Source organism: Fringilla coelebs (genome assembly GCF_963513975.1).
Source record: "Fringilla coelebs genome assembly, chromosome: 1".
Lineage (NCBI taxonomy): Eukaryota > Metazoa > Chordata > Aves > Passeriformes > Fringillidae > Fringilla > Fringilla coelebs.
The window spans coordinates 19,670,107-19,696,735 of NC_140028.1; the positions used below are offsets into that span (position 1 = coordinate 19,670,107).

General features: G+C 39.8%; 1 protein-coding gene across 4 annotated transcripts in view; it reads right to left on the minus strand.

Annotated features, from left to right (window-relative positions):
* The window catches only part of OXR1 (oxidation resistance 1), a gene marked incomplete at its 5' end in the record, with an annotated part of 262,257 nt that overhangs the window by 121,181 nt on the left and 114,447 nt on the right, over positions 1 to 26,629 (minus strand). For 3 of the 4 annotated variants that reach the window (XM_084201111.1, XM_084201109.1, XM_084201107.1), the window contains 2 exons: positions 10,584 to 10,780; positions 18,568 to 18,733. In XM_084201111.1, coding sequence (XP_084057237.1) covers positions 10,584 to 10,780; positions 18,568 to 18,626 — 256 coding nt within the window. The remainder of the gene's footprint in view (positions 1 to 10,583; positions 10,781 to 18,567; positions 18,734 to 26,629) is intronic. The other variant, XM_084201108.1, reaches the window with a different exon arrangement.

Consider the following 26,629-nt stretch of genomic DNA (forward strand, 5'->3'; position numbering starts at 1 on the left):
ATCCTTCAGAACCACCTTGTCAAGGAAAAATAAATTCTCCTCTCTTGGAAGAGCCTGCTGTAGGGTTCAAGGTGAGCCCTTTACCTCTCAAGTTATCTATCTTTATTGTAGGTAGATATTTTTTATATTTTTTTATCTAGTTTTTACTTGCGATGAGTTACAGTCCCACTAGTAACCCTAGCAGAGAAATGTGGTGTTTAAGGAAGGTTAAACTGCTTGGGCTTGGTTTGTTTTCCAGCAAACATTGAATAAGAAATAAGTTTTATATTTTTCATTTGGCATATTATCTTCTTCTATCTGACAGGTTTGAAATATTGATTAAAAAAACCACAAGAAATCAGTGCAGATTTAGATCAGTGTCAGATAACATGACAAAGGTGCACTACTCTAACTAAAAATATCAAAATCAACTCAACTGTGCATTATGTAGTTGCAATCCCACAGGGATTTATCTTTTACTATTGGAGCTGAGTTTGGGCCAAACCACTAGACAGCTGAGAGTCAGCAGTGGTGTAATTCAGCATTTTCTCAGGGTTCACACTGGTGATGGTTTCTCTCCAAGATCCCAGCAGATTTCAGTGCCTAACTCATGCCAACATTAGCAGTTATGTTGGGAAGTCTTGACCTGTGAACAACAAGTGTCTCATGTTTTATTAAAATGAGAATTTCTTGGTTTTAAATAGAATGTCATCTACTTTGTAGACAGAATTTAAGCAAATTTCTCAAATCATATTTTTATTTCCTAGTACATTTATGTTTTTAAAAATGATTGTAGGGAGAAGCTATTTTCTCTGAGATTTATTCAGAGCAAGAACATCAGAAACTTGGCAAACTATCAAAGAGCCAACCCCAGCACTGTTTTACATACAAGTGTAAAGGGGAAAACATAATCCAAACTGTAGATAGGTGACAAAAGCACCTAATTCCATACCCAAGTGGTCACACAGGTTCCTAAATAAATGCATGGCAAAAGTGCCTGAGAAACTGCAAGTCAAAAACCCTTAGAACAGGTCACACTTGTCACATTTCCTCTGGCAGAGGAAACAGACTGTCATCCTATCTTCTACAAATTAGAAGAACAAAAGAATCTCTCAAGCATATTAATTAATGAGATTCATTGGAAACATAGCAGGCTGCTGCCACTATTTAGTTTTCATGAACATATCTGGCCAATTAGTATCTAAATTTATAAAAAGAATTTTTGTACATGTTGAATATTTTATGCTTGTGAAGTCTTTGCATACTGCTATGTGCATACTAATGCCCTGTAATTGTAGGATGTTCAACAGTACAATAACTCCATGATAAAATCTGTTTTTCCTGGTTCAAGATAAAAATCAGGGTTTAGTGACAACACTCAGTTCCCATAATGTTTTTGAGGGAAAGAAACAAAACAACAAGCCAGTTTGTTAAAATCCAAGAGGACCTTAACAGCAAGCTGTTCTGGAGGTGATCCTAACTCAGAAGATCTGTCTACTGAAAATCACATCTCACTCTCATTTATCTAGAAAGATCTTTATCTAGCAATATTTATCGAGCAACATCCAGCAAAATAATATGATAAATAATCAGAAAACATGAATACAGGAAAGGGTAAAAATCTGTTTAAAAGGAAGAAATAAAATGACAGCTTGTTTGACGCCCAGTGCAGGCTTTAAGGTATTTGGTAGCCCCTCATGTAAAGGACCCAGAAATATCAGGCAATGGGTAAGGTCTGCTCTAGCATGGTATAAATGGCTGGAATCAGGTCCTTGCATTGGATCATTCTCACAGGAAAACCACCTCCTTGAACAGGAGGGAGATGGTCCCACCCCATCATCACAGGCCACCTGGAGGTGGAGGCTGGGCTGGGTCAGGATCAGTGTCCCTGCACAGCTGGATTTGGTCACTTTATTCCAGAATGACTTTGGTTTCAGTGTAGCTATTCTACAATAAATAAGTCCAGATTTTGGTCTTAGATTTCATGCTCACATATTTGCTGTATGCAAAGAAGCTCAATGGCCTCATTCACCATCTCAGGGTCAGCTTCTAAGGGCCAGGAAGTCACTTTGCAAACAGGTCACCAGCAGTATTTGTGGTTTAACACTTTCCATAATATCTTTTCCTAACCTCACACCCCTCGTCTCAGAAGTGCTTTTTATGGATTTAAAGAAAGTTTAAGGGAACAAATAAAAAACATATGAGGACATTTGACACCATCAATAAAGCTGAGTTTCTGCTTAATGCCCCAAAATCATAGCTTTCATGATATATATACAGAGAACTGAAACGATCACTAAAACAGAAATATCACACTCCCCTTGGACCAAGAGATCCCCCATCATATTTTAAGACCTTTTAAACATTCTTTTTTTTTCTGAGAGTGGAGAATAAGAAAAATTTGGCTACCTTAAACTTTATTTTAACTATAAAATACAACAAATTTTTATAATCAATTTTAGTACATTTTTTAGCTATCTAGAATTATCAAGCTGTCTGAAAAAACTGCACTTGATTTCAGAATTAATAAAATATGAATAATCACAACAGGTGCTTTGGTGTGCTAACATTCCCTGTACTTATAGAAGATGGAGTTGTCGGGTCTTAAAAACAGCACAACCTCTTTGTACATTCTGTTGTACAGAATGTGTAATATAAGTTTTTCCTTATATTAAGCCTAAACCTCTTATATTTCAATCTCCAGTCTGGCTGTGTGCCATTGTCCTGCCTTGCAGCACTGCAAAGAGCAGACTACAGATATCTCATTGGCAGCCTCCTTGCAGACAGCAACAGGCTGCTGTAAGGTGCCCCTCAACGTGTCCCTTCTCCAGCTCCCTGAGCTGTTCCTCACAAGGCCCCTGGTGACCTTGGTGACAGCTGTCTTTAGAGTTTTGCAGCCATGATTAGTCCAACCACCGTGGCCACAGTGCCCCAACGTGGACACAGGGCTGCTCTGGAAGATGGTGGCCATTGGAAGTGGAGCTGAACAGCCTGTGGAACAGCCCTGGACAATCCTTCTGGCCCTTTTTGAAAAGAGGTCTAGCATTTACCTTTTCCAAAATGTCATGGGCCTCCCATGATCTCCATAACCTTTCTACAGTGAGAATCTCACAGTGACCTCAGCAGTTCCTTCAGCATCCTTACTATGTATTCCAATGGATCCCATCAACTCCTCTGGATCAAGATTTTTCTCAGAATCACTGACTTAGCCCTTTTCCACTACCAATAATAATTGTTCTCCCAGAGCTATGTCTCCAGATTCAAAAGCCTCAGCATTATCTGCCTCTGCTGCCACTAAATCACCCAACTATTTCAGCACTGAACCAGTATTTCCTTCTTTGCTCTTGCACTGCTGGGAGGAAGACTTTGCTATTTCCCAGTACTCAAAAGAGACACTATGTTAGAAATCATGTTCTTTTTTCAGTCACTTTTCTCTTCTACAAAAAGCTCCAATGGGAGAGAGACTGAGGGTGATGCAGCCTCTATCAGCTGAGAGCTTATAGGTCAGATTAGTTTTTTTTTTTTCTTCCCCCAGAGATTCAAATTTTAGTATCCCAAGAGTACGCACAATTAACTGATCTTGCAAACTGGGTAGCTTGCCTACAGAACTATAAAAGATTTCATCTTTATCCTGATGAAAAGCAAGAAAATTAGAAAATCCTGAAATATTTCGTGCCCAAAATGACTCAGCAGATGATATGATAGCATTCTATATGATTAAAACCAAAACCAGATGCTAAGAAAAGGGAAATACTGAGATGAAAGGACATTAATGAGCATCACTTTTCTGGTGGATGCTGTCTCTATAGCTCAGAACTAATTTATATTCAAAGGATATGCAGAGTATCTGTAAAGGAGAAAAGAAGGATACAACATTAAAAACTGGCTTGTAATGGCTCCAAGTTTGAAATACTAAAAAAGAGAAAAACAAAGACATGAATAAATGCTTGCTTGCTCATCCAGAGTAGCTATGTGATCTGAATCACTAATAAAAATCTTCAGAAGGGTTGAATGAGTAAGGATTTTGCATAGTTACTGTTGCTATGAGAGACACTTTCCATATTATCCGCACATTCCACAAATTATTTCCCTTTCCTTATCACTCACAAACAGGTAATGAGGTGCTAGGAAAACAGCCTCCTCCTTTAAAACTTTCTGAAAACATATTTGAAAGAAGGCAGTCAGAATGATGCTTTTCAAAAAGTACTGAGTGTTCAATAAAGAAATTCTGAGTGGAGTGAATGAGACAGAGTCAAACTCTGCAAATGTGTCCAAGCAGCTTCTGGATCCTCTGAGGCAAAGTTGGAAGCTCCATCTCCCACCTGTTCTGCTCTAAAAGGGAGAAGGTGAAGCTGAAATTTACAGCACCTACTGTATCAAGCTGCACCATTTATCTAACAGCTAATATACCTATGTGTGTTGTGTGCTTTGCTAGTATCAGCAACAAATAACCAAAGTAATTTGGGAGTCACTACAAAAAGGAGCCACATTCAATTATGCAGAAGAGTAGAAGCAAAATATATTCAATGGCCAAATGATAAGAACATTATTTGGGAAGAAAGTGAAGCCTTCCTTGCAGGAAAACCTCTCTACAGTAAGTACATCAAATATCAGACAATGTCTTGTAGAAAGAATCATATCTTTCTAGAGCATCCCAAATAAAATCGTGCAGAGCAGGAAGAGGTTTGCACACTGAAAACAAGAGTACCACAAGTCACAATGTCTGTCTTTCAAACAAATTTTATGCTTATTTTAGAGAAGAAGGTAAGAGGCAAACCCCTAACTCTGTTTTTAAACAGTGGGGTAGTCCCATGAAGTAAACTCCATGAAACTCTCAGCTTGATTGTAAATAAGCTTGTATTTTCAGGTGTATCAATGTAGTCCCTTTCCAGTTTTGAGTGCAACAGCAGATTCCCTGTAATGTCTGACCAGCTGTCTCTCAGTGGCTCCAACAGCTCCAGCAGGGTGTGAGTCCTGAGATATGAAATCCCCACTTGAACTGATGTTAATGGCACACATTAATTTTATATTGGCAGAGATTCTGTGGCACCATATAAATTTAGTAACAAATGTGTATGAATTCACATTTAAACATATATTCCAGACATATTTTAAAGCAATATTTTTATGGAAGCAAACTGGAATGTATGCAAACAGCAAGAAAATTAATCTATTGCATATCTAAACAATATTTTTTTTTTAATGTTTCCATATCATTGTAAGAGTTATGGCTTAAACAGGCTGGATGGGGCTTTTAGAAACCTGGGCTAGCTCAAGGCGTCTCTTCCTATGGCAAAGGGGTTTGAACTAGATGAACTTTAAGATCCTTTTCAACCCAAACCATTCTGTGATTCTAAACTAATCCCTAAAAAACTAATCCCAGCTAAATTTGAAGCAACTACCCACTGAAACTTTGTCTCTTATAAACAAGATTAGAAACCCACATGAAAATCAGGCTTTTCCCAGTTATCACTTTGGCATTAACTACTAGACAATTGTTTTGCAAACTTAGTCAATTAATATGTATTTATTCAGATTTGCTTATCCCAAAAGCTTAATTTCTCTTCCACACTGATTTTATATTAGTTAATTCAGAGTACTAATATGGCAAGGTTAAGCTAGCAGAAAATATTTTCTCTGTTAAGAATTCTACTGACTTCATTTGCAAGAGAGTCTGAAGGAGAAAAGGGCTTGTTTCTTTTTTCCTCTTTTTTTTTTTTAACAAATGGAATATGAAATTAACTTTTTTTTTTAAATGGGCCACTATAGGGAAGGGAACTTTGGCAATTAGTATTTCCCAAGTGTCCTCCTGCTGCATATTATGTACATATACACATACTTAGGCATTCTGTCTAAACTACTAAGTGTGTGTAGCTGTAGCAGCAACACCTTCCACTGGTGACAGAGATTGTACCAACAAAAGATGCCTCCTGAGACAGTTGATAGTTGTTTTCTAAATGAAATTATCTGTGCTAGCAACAGCAACACTTGCATGAAGGCTTTTATTAGAAGATAGAATGAAAAAAAAAAAATCAAACCAAAAAAACCTGCATTCCTTATCTCCCCACCAATACTGTACTATAACATTTTCTAGGGTGAACTTCTGTCCTTTTTCATAATTTCTTTTGCCTGATCAGAAAAATATTTTTATCCAACCTTCTTATTTTTAAATCATGTATTTACTCTATAGCAGTGCTGCAGTTTTATTTTAATGTCAAATAGAACAAAAGAAGGCCTTTTACATCTACAAACCAGGTACTGGGTAGGCAGTCCACTGCCTGTGTCCTCTTAGAGGTATCTAAGCACAGCTGGGTGTACACCTCAAATGCATGTCTCTATAGGGTAACATTAACTACTTCATTCACCTTAAGAAATGGCTAAAAGTATATCCTGAGGCAGCAGACTGTGAAGAATAGTCCTGCAACCCTTCAGCTGGGTCCTAAAAACAGCACACCTGTGATGCAGCCACCTACAACTGGCTGCTGTAGCTCTTGGAGCTGGACAGGGCATTAGGCTGATACAGCCTTACTGCTTTCAGTCCAGGTTACCCAAATTATTCTCCATCATTTAATAATTCCAGCCCCTCTTCAGAGTGCTGAAGACCTAGGCACCTTCTTTTTCTCTTTTGAGGGAGTTGCTCAACAAAAAGCACTTCAGAAATAAGTGGCCTGAATTTTTAAGTTCCTGAAGCATCTAAAAAGTCTAATTTAGGTTTTTATTTTTAAGTGTCTTGGGTGCTGTTTCTAGAGTTCTCCAAAAAACTTTATCCAACCCACCATACAGACTGTTTTTCCTACACTCATCTTATTAATCTAGAGGTTCCCACTCAATTTCTTCACACCAGTTCAGCACTGGAGGTGCTGGAGCCTTCCTGCCTGCTGAGCCTGCCATATGGAAGAGCTATTTATCCCCCTCAGCGACTCTCCATTTTTTATTTCATTTCAACCAAGCATACAATTTGTTCCTTATTGCCTATTCCCTTCAGTTCTTCTCTTTCTTACCTACTTTCCCCCCCAGTTTTAAAAAGTACAGCTAGACTCACTAAGTCTGGAAAGCACCTGAAGTGTAGTCTGTGGGAAAGATGAAATGCAAAATAAGGAACTTGTTTATAGCTGTCTAAAGTAGGAGCAGTGCTGTTGAAATTTTAAAATCTCTTGGAATTACCAGACATTCCTTCCTCATTACTCAATCAGTTTTGGAAGGTCTGGATAAAACTGTGTGCCCATAAGGTGGCACAAACAACAAATTAAAAATATTCTGATGCTAGAGAGCCTTTAGAAACACAACCTTTTAGACAATTGCCTGTGCCTACTCACAGTAGCTGCAAGCATACACAAACTGCTACAATTTATTCTGCAAGGCATATGTGTGCAAGATAAATGCTCTCATCTCTGGATCTGCAAAGCAGAGTCTGATTTATAGAAAGATCTCTGAAGTGCTTCCTGCATAGTCAGGTCAAAAAACCCACATATTTTTAAAATATCTTTGATTTTTTAATACTTTCCATGAATTGATAAAGTAAAACTGGTTACACATTTCTGACACAAAATCATAAGTTGCATGGCTATTTAATAAAATGGGCAGATATTAACAAATCCAGATAGGCCCTGAAGTAAGTTTAAGTTTAATAGAAAATGTGATGCTGACAGTTCCATTTTAAAACACAAACTGTCTGTATGCACAAGTCTAAACATAGATGTGATACTTTTTTTAACGGATTTGAACTCGGTTGTCATATCTATAGAGACTTTACACATCATGATAATTACTTAAAATAAATTCTTAAAGAGCAAGAGAGTAACACAAAGCACATTTGGCACTTGTTAGCTCAAGCTCAGTTACTCACTGCCACAAACACTGTCATTTGCCAATTTGTTCTGAGGTTAATGTAACAGAATACTGATTTTAAAGTAAAAGAAAAAAGTTAGCCGATATTATTGATTTTCTAACATACTTTCTTAATCCATTTACTTGATCTTAAACACAGGTTGCTTTTAGTACAGCAACATGAAAAAAACAAGGGCAAAACAAGGTAAATCTCTGTGTAATTGTATTAGGTCAGCCACAGCTCTAGAGTGCTTGTTAATGCTAATAACAGCCAATCTTACACACAACATCACAGGAATCTGAGGGGTTTTTATATTTTAAAGTAAGGGTCTGCTACAGGTGTGTCAGTACATTCATCCTGAGAAAGTAACAAATGATTTGGTTATATTTTAAATATCAGAAATTATTTTTGAGACAAGTGACAGAAAATTTATTTTTTGTCAATAGGGTGATATAGGTCATAAATTAACATATGCTCTAAGAAGATAATTATTCTTTCAGGTTACCAAAGCCATAGACTCAATATTGGAGCAACTCAGTCAATACAGTAAACATGTTCATCTGGTGTCAGCACTGTGCTGTCCAAGATGGAACCATTCATGTTCAGTCATCAGGAACGTGTGCCATCAAACATTTGAGAAGATACTGAGAAACTCTTGTCTCTTTAATTTGCCTGTCAGCAAAAGTCAGACATCATGCACTATGCAGTAATACTGGCTCTAGAAACTTAATCTTTGTGGTTTACACAAGTGCCAAGGTTGCATGTACAAGAACAGAAACCCAACACCTCTCCCTTCCTGGGTCAGTCCGGATGGCTCTGGACTCTCCCAATGCTCTGTACAAAGATAACAGAAGATGATATTTGGAAAAAACACGCAAGTTTGCCACTTTCTGTGGTCTGTTCCCCTCATACTTCCTTAGGGTCTGCAACTGTTGTTCACTAATATCAGCATCTGTTTATGGGCAAATTGCCTACAACTGCTGTTTTCTGTGGACACACTGTCCATGTTCCAGCATGACAGGCAGAGAGGCAGTGGAGTATCCACCCCTGGAGACTGTCAAAACTCAGCAAGACAAAGCCTTGGCTGTTCATCTGGTGCTGGCTGAGGTCCTGCTTTAAACAGGACACCAAACTATGCAACCTTCAGAGGCCTTTTCCAGTCAACAAGTCTGTTGAAAAAGTGCTGCACAATATCCAAACAAATTATTCAAAAGTATGAACAACCTTCTGTTACTTCAGCACAGAGGTTACATCCTGAGCAACTAGGGCTCAGAGCCTGTGATCACTCAAAGCAGATATAGATTGGAGTTCACAATATAAAGATTGTATAAAGAGTCCCAAAAGAAACTGCAGAGAGTCAAATTTAACAAGCAGATAAACAGAAATCTTAATCTGTAGTTCCATATGCAGACTGTGTTTTGGGTACTCACAGAAGAATATTCAACTATGGTCAAATGGGCAATAATATGTTTTAACATTGAATTGGGTTTAGAACTGATGTTGATGATGCGGTGGATTTCTACTCTAATTATTACTCTTATGAAACCCACCCTGCACTCCAAATCCTGCTTCATGTGTAAAGCAATCTTGGCTTATCTTTGATATTTCTGTAAGATTATTTGAAGAAAATGGTAGAAAAAAACACCACAGAGCAAAATTTTTGGGTGTCACAAAATGCAAACACATACAGTCACTCACCACTTAAAGTACAGACTTCATTATTAAAATGGGTAGATTGCTAGTGCAGTTTCCTTCTTTAAAAGCAACATGACTTACAATGACAGCCAGTTTCAAGGGATCAGACATAACACAGTGAAAGATGTCTAAGGAAACACATTTTTCTTGATCTTTTAGACAAGTGAAAGACATGTAAATAGTTCCCTTGGAGCAGAAGAAACAATCACATTATACTGCAATAATTCAACAGCTCACAAACTATTGCCAAGCAACAGGACAAGAGGCAATGGGCAGAAATTGGTGCATGGGAAGTTCCACCTGAATATGAGGAAGAACTTTACTGTGCAGATGACCACTAGAATGGGTTGCACAGAGAGGTTGTGGAGTCTCCCTCACTGGAGATATTCAAGAGCCATCTGGACACAATCTTGTGCCACGTGCTCTGGGATGAGCCTGCTTGAGCAGGGAGATCAGATCAGATGACTACTGTGGTCCCTTCCAACCTTGTCAAAAGGAGTCAAGCAGAATCTCAAAATTATTTATGGGGAAGCAGGCTGCAAAACACGTTCCAGAGTGCCTAAGATGGTTTTAAAGACTCATGTAGATGCTGACATTCCAGATTAAAGTCCAGAAAACCAAAATATTCAGGGAAAGATACCAATAAGCCCCATAAAAAATTCTTTACACTCAGTATGACTCCTCCCTCTCCAAACTGGAAATCCTTCCTAATCAGGAACCTTCTAAACAACCTCTGCTGAAATTCCAATGCAATCCATTGTAAGAATTACAATGGATTTTTCCTAAGCATTTTTTCTAATTTTTCCTAAAGCGTTTCCTAAAGCATGCCTTCTTCAATACTTCTTCTTATGGAGAAAAAAATAAAAAAGGAGTAAGAAAGAATTCAGGTAAATAAAGCAGGTTAATTCTTTACAGCAATTTGACATCAGCATTAAGGTATGATAGCTTATTGCTCGCTGTGAGCATTTGTAAACTTAGTAGCCAGCTGCCATGAAGCAAAAGAAATAAACCACAAATAAAGGAACACACCCTGCTTTCATAAAGAGCACATTTGATTTTTTTCCTGCGAAAGAAAACTCACCAATGGTGTAGAATCTCTTCAGGTCGCTCCTCCGCGGGTTGCGCCGCTGGCTGTTGGCGCTGCTGTCCTGCTCCTCCTCGGAGGCTGCTGTCTGAGTGGCAGGCAAAGGTTTGCTGGGCTGAGGTGTCTGAGCTTCTGCTGCCTCTGGGTTGCATCCTGGCCCGCTAATATCCACCGACTGGGACTTTTTCTTTAATCTAAAGGCAATTTAAGACAGTAAAGTACTGCTGATCATCATTCTACACCTATATTATGTGTAGAATAACAGTGATATTCTACTGTGCGTTGTACAATAATTCATGCATGTCACAGCCATACAGGGAACAGCAGTGATAAATTAGGCCTTGCATTAATTTCCCCTTTCAGGTTTTGCTAAATCAGTTACAGCACATCCATCTCCCATGTAGCTGCAAATGGTAAACTGCCCTCAGATCAGCCTGCAGAGCTGCTGGAAGGATCAGTCCCTAATCTATTTCCAAGCCAAGCTGCCCACTGTTACCCTATCATTAAGTTGCTTGGCTTAAGTTTCCACAGATTAGGGGAGTACAAAGAAATCAAATAATTTGCACACAGTCACTGGAAGTCTTGAGAGAAAAGAATTTAAATATGATCTTCTGAATTCAGATGCAGCTCTACAACTGCATTTCCCATTCTGCAATATTTTCAACATATTGTTTCTCAAGAATCCCACTAACTTCAGGTATCGTTTTTGCAGCACAATAGCAGTTGACAAAGAGAAAGAAATTCTCTTTTCTGCAGAAGAAATTAGTGTTCAGCTCATTACTGGTAGACAGGTATTGTATGAATTATTCACCACTATTCTCTGGGCCCAATCATCGAACGAGTTTTTTACCCCTCTAGTGGCATGCACATCCAGACATAACATCATAATTTGTGCACAAGTATATTCTGAGACATTGTCAAAATCCTTTTGAAAGTGGAGGCAAATGACATTATCACTCTCAACTCCTCAGATCTAGACATTTTATCAAATTTCTGAGGGAAAGACTTAATTAACTCTCAAACCCTACTTTGGAGTGGGGTAAGTACACCCCTGTCACTGATTCACCATAGTCCTGATATCTCTAGCAGCATAAAATAGGGGTTACTATGCTGCTAAAGATACTGAATAGAGACAAATAATCTGTTACAATGAAGTTCGCATCATATACATTGGATTTTGTCAATACTGTTCTTAAACTAGGTCTCTATATATGTATATAGCTGACTACATTATTTGATCCTGGAAATAAAAGAGGTTTATGACATTGCAGTGAGATATTGATTTGAGAGGAAGGGATCATAACAACTCTGAAATTTCAAAGTGAGTGAAGTAAAATGATAAAGTTCTGCAATGCTAGAGGATAATTTTATTAGACTAACAATTTAATGCTAAGCATCCCCCTCTTAACTCTGCACTTCCTTATTTTTCAAACAGTTTCTCCAGGTATTGGCTGCAATAGAGTACTCCACTGAGCATGGAATCTGCTAGTTTAAGATATTAACTGATTAAATATTGTCGTAATAATAACAACTGCCCTAAATATGGAAAATACACAGGTCGTGATCAGCCTCTGGAAGTTATGTTAATGTATCAATGTGTATGTAGAATATTATGAATTACACTATGAGGACAAAATAACTATACTCATACAGACTATTGCTTAGTCCAGGGAAATGACTAGAAGTTAGAAAATTGTCAGTTAGAAATTAACTTCTCTATGTCATTCAATTTTCACTAGAACCTTTTTCCTGACTAGTTCAGGGTGTCTTGCATTTGAAGTAGGGGTTCTCAGCTCCAATTGCTCCACACAAACAGTTTGGGTTGACAGGGACATTTATCACTCCTACATAAAAGAAAGGCTGTACTGCATCATCTAGACAAATATCTCCAACAAGTCCATCAATGGATATCTTTCCAGCCTCCAGGAGATTCTGGTTTATGGGTTTTCTGAGTTAGATGTTGCACCTTTGGAGTTATATTTCTTGGGTTGTCCTCAATTACTCCAGAACTCATTTAAATTCTGAGGTAGGCAGCATCCAACCTTGATGGTTTCTGGTCTAGCTCTGCACTGTGTTCAGACAACAACACCAGTAGCTTATTTCAGTGACTTATAAGAGTGACATTATAAGAAACAATGAACAACTACTGCTCCACATAAACCAGCTGCTTGCATTTGTTCTTGCTGTTCAAAGAGCCCTAGAGATATGGGATAAAACTATCACTGTGATAAAACTATCCTTACTTGAAGGGCCTTGGTCAGTGGATCCATACATGGAGTCAGTGGAGACACAGCTTGGGATAAAGTAACAGCACTATGAGCACTGATACATATCAAATCAAGAATGGGCAGGGAACCCTCTGAGTAAACATTGTGGGAGAAGAAAAGAAAGCTCTTTTGCTTGAAATTATGTTCCTGAAACTGAGATCTTGTTTTGAACACTGCTAGCTTTAAGCCTACAGCTGGTCAAATATATTTACCTAAAATGAAGGCTGGAATATTTCATTGAATTATTAACAGTGAAATTATGTTCTATCATAATGTTATTCTGCTATACTCTTGAATAAACTATCTCTCAGGTGATATAAAAAGTCTTTATAATTCCTTACCACTAGAAACCTTTGAAGATTTAAAGGATGATTTTTGAGAGGAAAATCCCTAGTTTTTAATAAGCAATGCTCTACCTCAGACCACAGCTTTCACTGTGATTGCAGGGTATTGCTTCTGTGTTGTGCAAAATAGCTGTGGGCAAAGAGGCTGCAAAGTGTTCAGCACCTCTCCATAATCCTGAGGCCTCCAGATCAATAAGGGTACATATGTCCTGCATTATGCACGTCTGTGTTCTGCCCCAGAGGAAGACAGCAGGTAACTGGAAATAAATTTTTCAAATTGAAAAATACTGTGATGATTTATACTTTCAGCTGTGTTATGAACACATTCTTCACCACCAAGGCTGTCTGAAGGACAGTCCAATTAATAAAGCTGTCTGGGGGTAGCTAATAAAATAGCTTGCTGCACTGTGGGGAACACCAGATTGTTATTACAAATACTCTGTCTATTCCTCTAGCATCACATAGGAATAAAGGGATAATACCTGTCATCTGCACAGAAAAATTTTCACATGGCCTTTTTGAAGTGACTTATGATTAATAAATGACTTGGTTGAAATGCCTGTAGCAAATTAATGTAGAAAAAATATCTATTCTTGCAATTGAGAATAATTTAAAAGTAAGACTTCCACAGAAATAAGTACCAAAATTAACAAAGCAGGACTATGACAGCCAAGCAAGTGCATGTAATATTGTCAAACTGTTCTTGAGAGACCATGGTGACAGTGCTTTTGCTGGCAGGAAAGACACAGGGTCTGAATTAATCCAGACTGCAATAACAGGGTCAGCTGAGTAGGATACAGGTTCAAGCAAGGACACAATTTTATGGCAATGACTTGACCAAAACCAAGCAGTTTACCCCAATGCATCTTCCTTCAGCCCACCTTAATTGTATATTGACACAGCCATGGCTAGCAAATAGTTTGAAAAATCGCCACAGTCATTGAGTTCAGTGACTGTATCTTCAGTAGACCACATGTCTCAAAAGTCAGCCTGAGTTCTGCATGCATTCTGAAGCCAAGAGAATGAATTCTCCATAAGCCTGACCCTTCTCCAACACCCTGCTCTACTACTAGCTTTGTGTTGCACTTGGTTTGGGGTTTTCTGCTGGATTTTTTATATATATTTCAGCTGCACATTTGGGCTGAAATGATTTATTCCTTGTCAGAAAGGAATCTAAACATGAAATGCCTTGGGATCCCATTCCTCATTCTCCCTCTGTTTGAGGCTGCCTGCTTGTAGAAAAATAAATAGAAGTTATAAGAAATACTGTGGCAAAACTTTTTTATCTTTTATTCCATGTATTTTGCAGCAGCCTTCGCCTAACTTTTCAGCAGTGGGCAACACAGGTCTGTCAGTATTGCCTGGTGTGACACAAAGCGCTGCTGCTGCAGCCTCCCAGCCAACAGCCAGATGACGACGGCTGCAAAGACAGCGCTGCTCTGGTGGGGCTGGGAAATGCTTGTCTGACTGCAAGGACAAAATCCTAACTTGACTGAGATCTGAAGTAGAAGGAGCAAAATTTTCCTTTTCTGCAACTATTCTTAAACCATAAGAACTCTAGGGGAGAGAAAACCATGCAACAGAACTAAGAAAATCTGCATCCTTTGGAACATGTGGAACCCTTGTCTGGTTACTGCTGCTGTCTTCTGGCTACTGGCAGCTTCTGTGAATTTTGGGATGTTAGAAGACACAGGCGTGTTCCTAGCAAAAGTGGCTCATTCCGAGGAGAAGCTAACATGGAATAACTCTGAAGGAGCAGCTGTTGACAGGCAATCAAGACAACACATCCTAGGGCCAAAGCTGGGGTTACTCAGCTGCTGGTGACCAGGTCTGTGTTTGCTTGGAACACAGCTGAGCAGCACCTTGGTTTGACACCACCCTGTTCAAACACACCTTTGATGCACCTGTTTGTGTAGTTCAATTGCACTATTGCTTATAAGCCATTAAACTCCCATTTTCTCAATTTCTACTTCACTGTATTTTCGTAGGACCTAACTGTAGCATTCATATTCTCTGAAAAAAATCCCTTCACCCAGGATTTTTCTCCTGGGAAGCTGAGAAGCCTCAGAGAAAAAGAAAACAATTGTTATCTCATTTGCTTCTCCTGTGTTGTGCTCACATGTGTTTGGAGATTGTTTACCCACAGGTGATTGTTCCATTGGATTCTGGTGTGAGCTGTTTTGACTCTTTGGCCAATCAGGGCCAAGCTGTGTCAGGACTCTGAAAAGAGTCAGGAGTTTTCATTATTACCTTTTTAGCATTGAGTAAGAATCTTTTCAGTATAGTATAGTATAGTATAGTATAGTATAGTATAGTATAGTATAGTATAGTATAGTATAGTATAGTATAGTATAGTATAGTATAGTATAGTATAGTATAGTATAGTATAGTATAGTATAGTATAGTATAGTATAGTATAGTATAGTATAGTATAGTATAGTATAGTATTTTTTAATATAATATAGTATCATAAAATAATAAATTAGCCTTCTGAGAACATGGAGGTCATTCCTCCCTGCCACGGAGGTCTCTGCAAATACAATACATAATGCTGCTCATCCCAGTAACTCCAGCTGTTAAAAACCTTCTATGCAGCCTTGGTACCTCTAATCTACTGAACAGAGGCACAAAACCCAAATCTGCCTCTCAGCATGCCCTGGTTACTAATCAGTGAGGGTTTGCTCATTCAGCTAATCCAGGAGGAATGTGCATCTCCAAGCTGTGTGATATGACATCCCTGTAGGTAGATACACTGAGTAGCTGTTGGACTTGCACTTTATTTCTCTGTCCTTCCTTTGCATACAACTGCAAGGTTTTCTACTGCATCTTAGAAACCACCTGACAGATGTTTTTACCTCCTCCAGCTCAGCTGGCACCCTGAGCTGCCCAGCAGCACTTCCCAGGAATGGGTCACTTTGAACAGTTTATAACCAGTTCCCTCAAAAAAATAAAAAAGTCACCAGGTGCTTGGTAGGCCATACATATAGGATGTCCTGGGGCTAGTGAATTACTCAGGAATTCTGCTTTAGAATTTATGAGCATTAGGATTTCATTCCTGGCATTCACTATCACAAACCTATTCCATTCCTAACAAAATCTATGCTTTTTTTTTTAATATTACGATGTGAAACTGAATCTTTTGTGAAGCAGGATGACAAAAAAAAGACATTATTTTCTAAAGTGATCTTGAAAGCACCTAAAACCTTCATGGCTAGCAGTATAAACTGAAACAAAAGGGGGAAAAAAAAGAAGAAAGCATTTATGGTGGAAACAAACAGCCAAAAGAAGCATCTCAGGAGCTGGGAATCTGTACAATAAAGTCTTTATGAATTTCTAAGAAAAAATACCTTACTGCAACAAAGATTTGGAGGAAAGCCTAGCTCATCCTTATCTACCCAGTACAAAAATCCCCTCTCTGTGCCCCTTGTGAGTATTGCTACCCAGTACAAAAATCCCCTCTCTGTGCCCCTTGTGAGTATTGCAGAGATTTTACTACACAGTTAATAGGAGAAGCAAAACCTTTCCTTAGAAAAGTGATGTTTACTCTTCAGAGATGCATTTAGGAATTTGGAATGCTCAGAAGAGCTGGTTATGAATTTGATTTCTTCGTAGCAAGAAATGTGATTCAAACTCATGTCAACAGCCAGGTTTTATCTGATTTTGAAAAAAAAAAACTCAGGCAAACTTCTGTTTTAAACCCAATAATACAAAGGTCTGACAACTTAAACACAGGAGAAGGTTTAACCCACTGATGTCTGCACAGAGAGCCCCCAAGAAAGTTATTTTATTCTCCTGTGGACACACTGGTTGTCCCCCAGAGGCAGGACAGAAATCTGCATTTGCACAAGGTTGGGGCATTCTTTGGCTGCTTTGGCAATTCCGAGGGATCAAGCAAAAGGCTTGAGGTCTGCAGCCAGGCTCCACTTACCACCTGACACTTCTGCCTGCCTGCAGCACAAGGCAATGCCATGGAGGGCTGCTAGAAGATCTTTTGTTTCATGCTCTTGAATATCCCCTGGTTATGGCTCTGGCCATCCCCTCCCGAAAGGAAGATAGCAGAATTAGACTGGCACAGAAGAAAACACCTGTGATGATGATGAGCTGGTTCCTCATGGCACAAGGCAAAACAGACTGTGGGAAGGAATTACCAGCAGGGAATCAGCCCAGGGATCTCTACAGCCATCAACAATCAGAAAGGGGGAGACAAATCGTTTTACACCGACGGAAATTGCAGAAGAACCAAAGGAAGGCAAGCAACATGTTTGGAGCAAACGCAGCTGAGTGCTTCTTTGAATGGTATATATAATTGCATGGCAGAAATAATTGTACAGACCAGGAGTATCACTTGGTACAGAAAAGAAAGACACGAGTCAGGCAGAAAGCATCCATTAGAGGCTATGAAGCATGCAGGTACTTCAGCAAACAATTTCCCTGAGCCAGGGATTGCTGGAAGGTGGAGGTTTTTCACAGGGAAAGAGCCACTCAGTGCATGCTCCATCTTTTGTATTATCACTAATTATCCACTACCAAGTACTGCAGGCGACCGAGTGCAACAAACCTGCAATTCCAATCTGAATTGGCCATTGTGAATTGCAGAGGAGAACAAACCAAACACCACAAAGCAAACTAGAATACAGGACGGCGCTAAATCAGTGTCTCACAGTAAACAAACAAAAACCTGCAGAAAAGCCCTTCAGTCTGTTCTTTAATGTGTTGATCATGCAGCAGAGTTTTCAGAAAATGCAAGCAGCATATGAGATCATTTGACGGCACAGAGCAAACACTACGTGATCTTCACATGGGTGGCGATGGGAAAGGATTAGGAATGAAATTCACACCTACTCAGCCCACAGAGCAATTCCAAGTGGCAGGTATGTATTAACAATGCTACACTGAGCCCAGCTTCAGCAAAGAAAGCATCGCAGGCATGAGAGCTATGTGCAAAAAGAGGCATTTCAATATTGTATGTTGCTTTATGCTTTCAGCATTATGTATTTGAGTAGAGGAAGCATGCAAAACACTCTTTTTTGCCTGTATACACATTACTAAAAATTACCACGAAAAGACACAGCAATTGTTAATTGTCAGAGTACCAGAAAGGAAACCAAAACCACCTATTTTTGTGGACACAGCACATGCAGGAAAATTGCCACCATTCCTCACCCTATAACAAAGGACAATGTCGAACCAGAAGTTTTGACCAGGCTTCAGGGAGAAGATGAATAGTATCTAAACAACTGAAAAATAGCTTTTTTTGCCGTGTGGAACAGGCAACCCACACCCTTTTAACAAGATTTATAGACAAAGCTGGAGCCTCATGGGTTTCAAGGGCACATCACAGAATAAAGAGTTACAAAAAGGAACACAAACCTTGTGATTATTCCTGGGAGCATGACAGCACTGCTACAGGTAAACCCTTGGAGGATCATTTACAGAAGACATATAGATTGGTGGCTGCCAGGTTAGATCCATGAACTCCAAGCGGGAGAATCCAGAATCCACTTGTGGTTCAAGTGTGACAAGGCATTCTCACTGCCTGGGAGAGAAGCGTTAGTGAGTCCACGGTCAAAGGAGTCAGAGTGCTCTCCACACCACACATGGGCCTGGAGATGTACATCCAGGAGGATGAGGCATGGCAGGAGCAGGGAGGGAGGTGATGATGATGATGATGGAGAGGAAAATGGCAGCAATCACACTAAATACATAATTCAACGCCAATAGTCACGGCATATACAATTCATTCTTCTTTTTCTGCCTAAGCCTGTGCAAGGATTACCAGCTCAAGAACATATGGTTTCTCCATGGCTGTATAATATTTTACAGCTGCTTTACACGTTGGAAATAATATGCTCTGCTGCTAAGGTTTGTGTTTTGTCAGGGATGAGAATTTCTTGATCTTTCAGAATTTTGAGAAGGTGGGTTGCAAGGCTGTACTATTTGCTGACAGATATCTTGATTCTGGACATGTTTTAGAAGAGATGTGTAAAGTAAATTACTATTTTGAATCTCACTATTTTGTTAATAGCTGCTATACTGTTATTTAAATAACTCCCACTAGTTCCATTTTCACAAAAGCTCTTCCAGTGCATTATGCAAATCTACTTCAGTACAATTTTCATGGGTCTTGAAATTTCCAGCTCTGTCATATTCAGCATGGAAAAATTTTGCATAATGGTTTAAAAGGGATAACTATTTCTATTTCATTCTTGTTTGTCTCATTAATTCTGCAGGACTGTATCTATTGCAGCTTTATTTACAAGGATGGATTCAAACTGTCCAGACTATTTTAAGGTTGTCTCTCTAAGTCTTTACTTCACCTGGTTAGAAGTTTCTGAAATTGCTTTATTACAGGCTATGCAACCAGCACCCAGATCCTATTCCCCTGAAAATTACTGTGAGATTGTCACACATCCTGTACTGTGGAGGATCACATTCTACACTTTCATCTTGCCTCCCATACACTGGATTGAGAGTTTTCAAGGGCCAGTGGATCCAGTGGTCTGGGAGCTCCATGGCATACTCTTGGACATACAGAATACCTTGCTTACAGTGAAGCCAAACAAACTCACAATATTTTTCCATGTAATTAATTTTGTCATAGTATCAATTATTTTCCGTGCTAGCTGCAAGTAATTTATACATCAACAAAACTGTTTTATCCACGGACTTTAATTCAGTCAATTGCATTTACATTTCTGATTCCAGCTCTATGCTTGACTGTTTTCTGAGTTGTTTACAAGTCAGCTGCAATGTCCCTGGGCACTTAATGTTCCTGAGATTGCTGTGCTGTAAGCAGTCATAACATGCATACATTTATGTAGTCAAATTTGGAAGTAAAAGGGCCTTTTAACTTCTCAAAGGGATGGCAGAGCAGGTTGAAAGTTCCAATGCTCTTACAGTACCACAGGTTTGTGTGCTCTAGTTCTACCATCTCAAGAAATAATCATCAGCACAGCAGCGACCACAGCTCAGGTTCAAATAGCATGCTGTGGATACGCTTGTCACAAGATATGGAAATGCAAATCTGCATGTTCTTCTGCCTTGTCCAGTAAATCATAGAGCTTGAAACAACTTTAGGGCCTCATTTGAAATATAAAGCTAATTTATATGTCATTATTATCTCTATTCCATGAGATATAAATGGGATAAGACACTCTGATCTCACCACTGAAAATTCAGTGAGGTATAAAGGCATTTTGTGAAAGGGGAATTGATAATAAACCATCAGTGATTGAGATCCAGCCAGCAACATCTGAGCCCAGGCAGCTACAACAGCCCTGAGGCTGCAGTGCCTGCAGGCAAGTGGGGACCTTTTGGTCTGGCCTTCCTGCTGCAGCTGGGCATCCATCCTGTGCTGCCTCCTGACAGCCTCTGCCTTGTCACAGGGAGCTGCTTGGCAGCTGAATGCCAGCCCTGGGGCCAGAGGAGCAGCAAGCCAGAGAGCCCTTGGTGAGGGCATTAAGACATGCTGCAGAGGGTAAATAGCATTCTCTGAGACTGCCCACAGATCACAGGGCTGAGGAGGGCAGTCAGTCCAGGGCAGCAGAAGCACAGACCTCACAAGAAATCATCCAAATTCTCCTCATGCTCCTTTCCAAATGGAACATCTTCTTCCTTGAGCCGCAAGATTTACCCCTGTACAGAGGCTGAAGTGCCCTTTGGGCAAAGTCTCTATGAGGAGGCTAAAACACCTGGAATTTCTCCTTGCTAGGAACATCAAGTGGTTCTCAGTGTTCTGCAGGATATAACTATATCAGGTAGATCTCTGTGGAGACACCTAACTCGTCAAAGGCAAGTTAAAGACTAGGCAAAATGAGAAAGCTTTCCTCATCATTGCCAAAGCAGAATTGAATTTTTGCCTTCCAGCTTATGCATAATTCAACTATTTTGAATACTAAGTATCATTTTAGCATTTCAGTGAAACATGCATATAGACAGTAAAAAATGAGCTTTATGTTGCTTGGCTTTTTTGAGTATTTGATCTATACACCACATTCTTCTCTGAAAATGTTAATTTAAGCTCTGTTTATTTGAGGAGGTTTCACCATGCACTGGCCACACAGGTTGTAAAAATTTTTGTCTTGTTCTTTTTGCGCTTCTTATTCATAAATCAGGTTAGCCTATACTAGATGGGAAGTAAAGCTCTTCAAATATACAGGAATATTTTATACTTAAGACAAAATTACCCTCCTACCTTTCTGTCAGGAGACCCTCCTGCTCTAAGCACTGAGCTCTGGTTAAGTACAGCCAGCTTTCTCTTTTCACCCAGGGTCTTTAACACGGCCAAGCAGGTTCTGGCACTTCCACCAGAGCTCCCAGAGTGGCCCAGAGGGCTGAGTGGGGTTGCCAGCCCAAACTCTGCTCTTTCAGACACTGCAACTGCACAGTGGGTGAGATCCAGAGCCCTGGTAAGGGCCCACCAGACACAAACCAAAACAGGAAGTCTGTTAACGGCACCTTTTGAGAAAGTGCTATCTTGGGCATATATGTTTTCATTTCTTGTCATCCTAAGAAGTAAGAAATGCCCCTTCATAAGCTGACTAATAGCAGGCTGTACTGAGAATCTATATATAAAGGAGAAACATACTTCAGAACAGATAGGTTGTGAAATACTGCTTACTTATTTAAAAACAAATGGAAAACCCACACAACTATTCTGTTTCTCGGTTTTGTGGAAGTAGGAGGAACATTTTCAACAACTTTTTACTTTGTGTTCACAAGAGTATAAAGGTTGTAAAGATATTTCTTTATGTTTTCACCCTCCAGGCACAGCCCACAGTGATGGTGATTCTGCACCCCCTTGGCTGCAGAAGGGACTGTGCAGCAGGGGAAGCTCTGCTGCACCAAGCAGCAGAAGCCTCAGGAGACAGAAGCTGCAGGAGTGGGAGCCAGGGCATGAGCAACCCCAAGAGAGAATGAATTGGCTCAAGCAGGCATAGACACGTGCTTGCATTGCATGTGCAATGATCAAAGCTGCCAGAAGCCACTGAAGACACAGCTAGCAGATTTCCACTAATTTAAAATACCTATAGTCAATAAAAATGCCGTGATTCATTTGGATTTTTGCCACTTAGTGGAATAAGGGCACTTCTAGACTACAGAAAATGTTGTCACCACCAGATCTCCTGCTGGAAGGCCGTGTCTGTGCACAGTGCCAGGGCTGTGGGCTGCTGGAGGTGACACTGGTGTCCCTCTCACCTAAACTTCAAGCAGGCAGGGTGGACTTTCCACTTACAGCTGCCACAGAAAAAATAAATATGTTGTCCAGTACTTACATAATTCAGATTTATATAAACATGTAAGATTCTTTAAAGTTGTATAGTTTAAAAAAACTTCTTTTAAAAAATATTTAAGCACACCAAAAGACATTTTTCAGACTTTTCCTGAAAAAAATCCGTATCTTGTATCTATACCACATAGTAATAGTTTAGCATTAGGAAAGGATAATGCCTAAGAAACAAAGGCACTCATGTATTTTACAAGTTATAAAGTTCATTTTTTTATCTACAGACCAAAGGCTTCATTTTTAATTTTTGTGTCTAATAAACCCAACTTGACATAATGTACTGCAATTATCAAGTTTGTCAGCATTTTTGCAGAAGCTGAACTTTCTTCTGACAAGTGTTACCTGTCAAATTAAAACAGAGAGCAGCACGATGAAGTGTGTTACTGCTCAGTCTTTAATAAACCAGTTGTGTATTCCTGAGTCTCTCCCAGCTTCCTGCCAGGGCTACTCATTCCATGGCATCCTCAGGTCCCTGCCTGATGCTGAGGCCACCAGCAAGGTGGCTCAGCTGTCTCCATCCTGGGAAGGAGGTGACCATCAGTGCACCCCATGGCTATCGAGAGATTCCACCCAACCTTTTTTACACGTACAACGTAAATCTCCAGCTGTCAATTTTGATGTCAACAGTAAAAAGAAAGATCTGACTTGCAGGAGGTGAAGGTACCTGGGCTCTTCTCAGCATCCTACTCTGGCAGGACTGCATTTCTTGAACCAGCTGTGGAGGCAGGTTACAGCTTGGCAAAGACCACTTGCCTAAGTAGAAGCATGTACATGCTGAAGTTCAAGAGCAGACAGCCTCTTGCACCCTTCTGTGGAGTTATCTACCAACTCACTACACCATAAAAACACTTAAATATCAAAATACTGATTATGTTGTAGAGCATTTAGAAGCCTTGTAAGAAATTGCATGAATAAACATGAAGTTCTTGATGCTTGAGAGGCAAGAATGTGCCCAGGATGATACAAGGCTGTTTAGATCCTTGCCTTGAGGCCCTGATCTTGGAAAGCAAAACATTCCAGCGCAACACCAAAGCAAAATGATCCCTCTCAGCTTTTCCCTTACATTTTTTCAGACACATCTTGCCCCTGTGTTCCTGTGCTTCAATGAACTCCCCTGGTCAGCAGTGTTTGAGCTGTTTTCAGTACTGTCTTCAGTAACAGCGCTCTCTGTCAGGACCATGGGGAGGATTTTTGGGACCACGGGGGCTGGGCATGCACACTGCAATAAGCACAAGTGTTTTATTCTTCCCAGAGATTTACAGAGAAGCTGCTGGACATTTAGGAGCAGTCACCACCCAGTCTTGGTGGGTCGAGCAGGAAGGAACATGTGGAGAGGAGACACCCAGAAGGGCAGTGTCACCCTGCAGTGACATTGCAACAGCTTAAAATGAGGTGATCAAGCTTTATCCACAGACTGGGGATCTTAACTTTCAGCTGCAGATGGGGGAGCCACTGGGGCAAAGCAAAGAAGAAGAGGAAGGAAGGGGAAGACGAGCAGCCCTCCATGCAGCCAGCTGTGCCTCTGTAGAGCTGCCCAGGCTGCAGCTCCTGTAGGCTGGGCAGGGCCTTTTCCCTGCAGTGGGACTCACAGGCAGCACATACTGAGATTCAAGGGGACAGTCTAAAGCCATAATTCAGTTTCATACTGGAGTAAAGACATGTCCTCTCCAGCAGACACGGATGACCTTTCCCTTGAACCACCATTTAGATTTATGCCTGTGACAAGCAACAATCTTTTCCTAATTTTTTTCTGCTCATAATGATATGAAATAGAGTTGGACAAACATAGAAACAAGAGATTGTATAACACAGCTGCCCTGCAGTGTTTTTTATTTAATTTTCAAATCAATAAATCCAGAGAGCAGAATAAGCACTGCAGCTACAGACACTGCCAGCCACTGGCAATCTACAGGTACAGTAAATGACATGAATGAAAGGAGAATCCAACCAAAAAGCACCAAACTGAGGTTTGTCAAAGTTTTTTTTTTCCTAGTCCAGAACAAAGAACACCTCAAGGCTGGTGCCTGGCTGACACTGCCAGGTTAAGATCCCCGTGATCAAACATAAGCCTCAATGGATAGATGAACAGAGAAATACAGGAGATGAGGAGTTAGTGCCTAACAGTGTGAAAAAAAAGAAGCCAAGGAGAGATTTAAACAGTTTCAAAGGATCAAAACCAGAGCCCAGAAGACAAACGAGGCCACAGCATGTTAAATGAGGCAAGTGAGTTTGGAAACATTTGTGTATTTAGCTTCCTAACGAGAGCTCAGCTCCAAGGCAGAAGTGTTAAACAACCACCTGACCAGAATTTGTAAGGAAGCAGCATACAAGCTAAACATGGAAGCTGCATTTAGATGCATGCAATAAAACTGTCAAGATTTTAGAAGTCCTGTTAGATAAATCAGATGCTTTTTGTCTACATGCGAATCAGTAAATCACATTTCCTTTTCAGGAAGTATTAGCAGTATTTCAAGATGTATCTAACTAATCTCACAATGTGTGTTTTTTTTTCCCTTGGTTAATCTTCTCTGAAAAGGAGCTATTAGAAAATCAAAATACTATGGCTAAGCCTTGCTAATTGTTCTTAGGCGCAGAAAGGTAAAACCTCTTTCACCTCACACGTGAAAAATGTGAGAAATAGGAAGAACTTAGGAATATAACACAACAGAAAATAAAAATAAGAGATTGGAATCCATTCCCTTCATGCTGTTCAATAGCCCTCTGTATATATATAGACTTCATTCAGGTAAGTAAATTCGTACTCCCAGTAAATGTGGGGGTAACTTCTGACCACATTAGTGGTAGAACACATCTATTAAAATCTTTACATAAAACTCAAAGGAATAGAAAAGGAAAAAGGCAGTGGAATTGCTCTCTGTCCTGCCCATCCAGTCTGGATGGAGGCACTGTTTGGTACCTGCCCTCAATGAGCATATCCTGCTCCTGCCTGCTGTACTGGCTCTGCTCCAGCTGCATGTACCAGGCAGGGTCCTCTCCTTGAAACTCTGGGAGCATAAATACTCAAGCCTCACTGCTTCAGCACAGACCTCCAGTGTTTCATGAAGTCAAGACTTCCACTTTCAGAATAGTTTAGGCACAAAACCCCCACCTTTCAAACAAAGTCAAAACCCAGAAGTGGTCAGGCTTTGGATTGGGAAATTCTTTTCCTTCCCAAATTTTGTCTAAAATACTAATTCCCCCTAGAAAAATGCCTGGTTTTGGTAAACTAACTCCAGAATTAACAGAGTCAGTCTGGCTGTAAGATTAATGCCAGGTTTGTATTTTTACAGAAATATTTTAAAGCAATCACAAAGATTCATCTGGAGATACCTAAAATCTGACAGAAATCCAGTCCAGTGTCTTTCTTAGTAGTGATCATTACAGTGACCTCCTGCTGATCCAGTCCCACAGCTTTTCCAAGATAATTGGGTGCCCAGAAGATATATATTTAGAGCATCCTTGTACTCATAATTTAGGTGAACAAAATACAGAGTCTCTTGACCTTCCATTACATTTATTCTGCAGTATATACTGCAGGGGAAAAAAAAGGCTTGGAATTCAGTCAACCATTAAAATACATACATTCTGAGAATATAATGCTTTTAATGTTAACATGGCAGAAATTAGTCATTTCCTTCTATAAAATGACAGGTAACAAACAGGAGAAAGGGCAGATAGAGTATGTTATGTATGAGAACTGACATCTTCATCTGTGCTGCAGCTACTGCATTTCATCTTTACAGAGTGCTGAGAAATCAAGAAGTTATATAACTTAGTGAAAAGCTGATAGGGCCAGTGACATTTTAAATCCTACTCTGTGAAAATCAATTGCAAGATGTGAAAGAAAAAAACCTCTTCAGGAATCAAAATCTCCATCCCATAATATACCTGTATATATGTGCACTTCAGAAATAAAAAAGAGCAATAAATCTTTGAAGAAGAAGGGAGTGTGGGAGGGAAGTGGAAGAACAGGCAGAGCAGAGAAGGAACAGAATAATCACAGATCATTTCAAGATACTGTTATGACAAAGCAAAAAGACAATTTATTTTGATGGCACCCTTTTGATTCTGCTTATGCTAAATAGTAAATTGGTAACATAGCAGCAATTTACAACATGGAACTTTATTGGAATAAGAAAGCTAAAC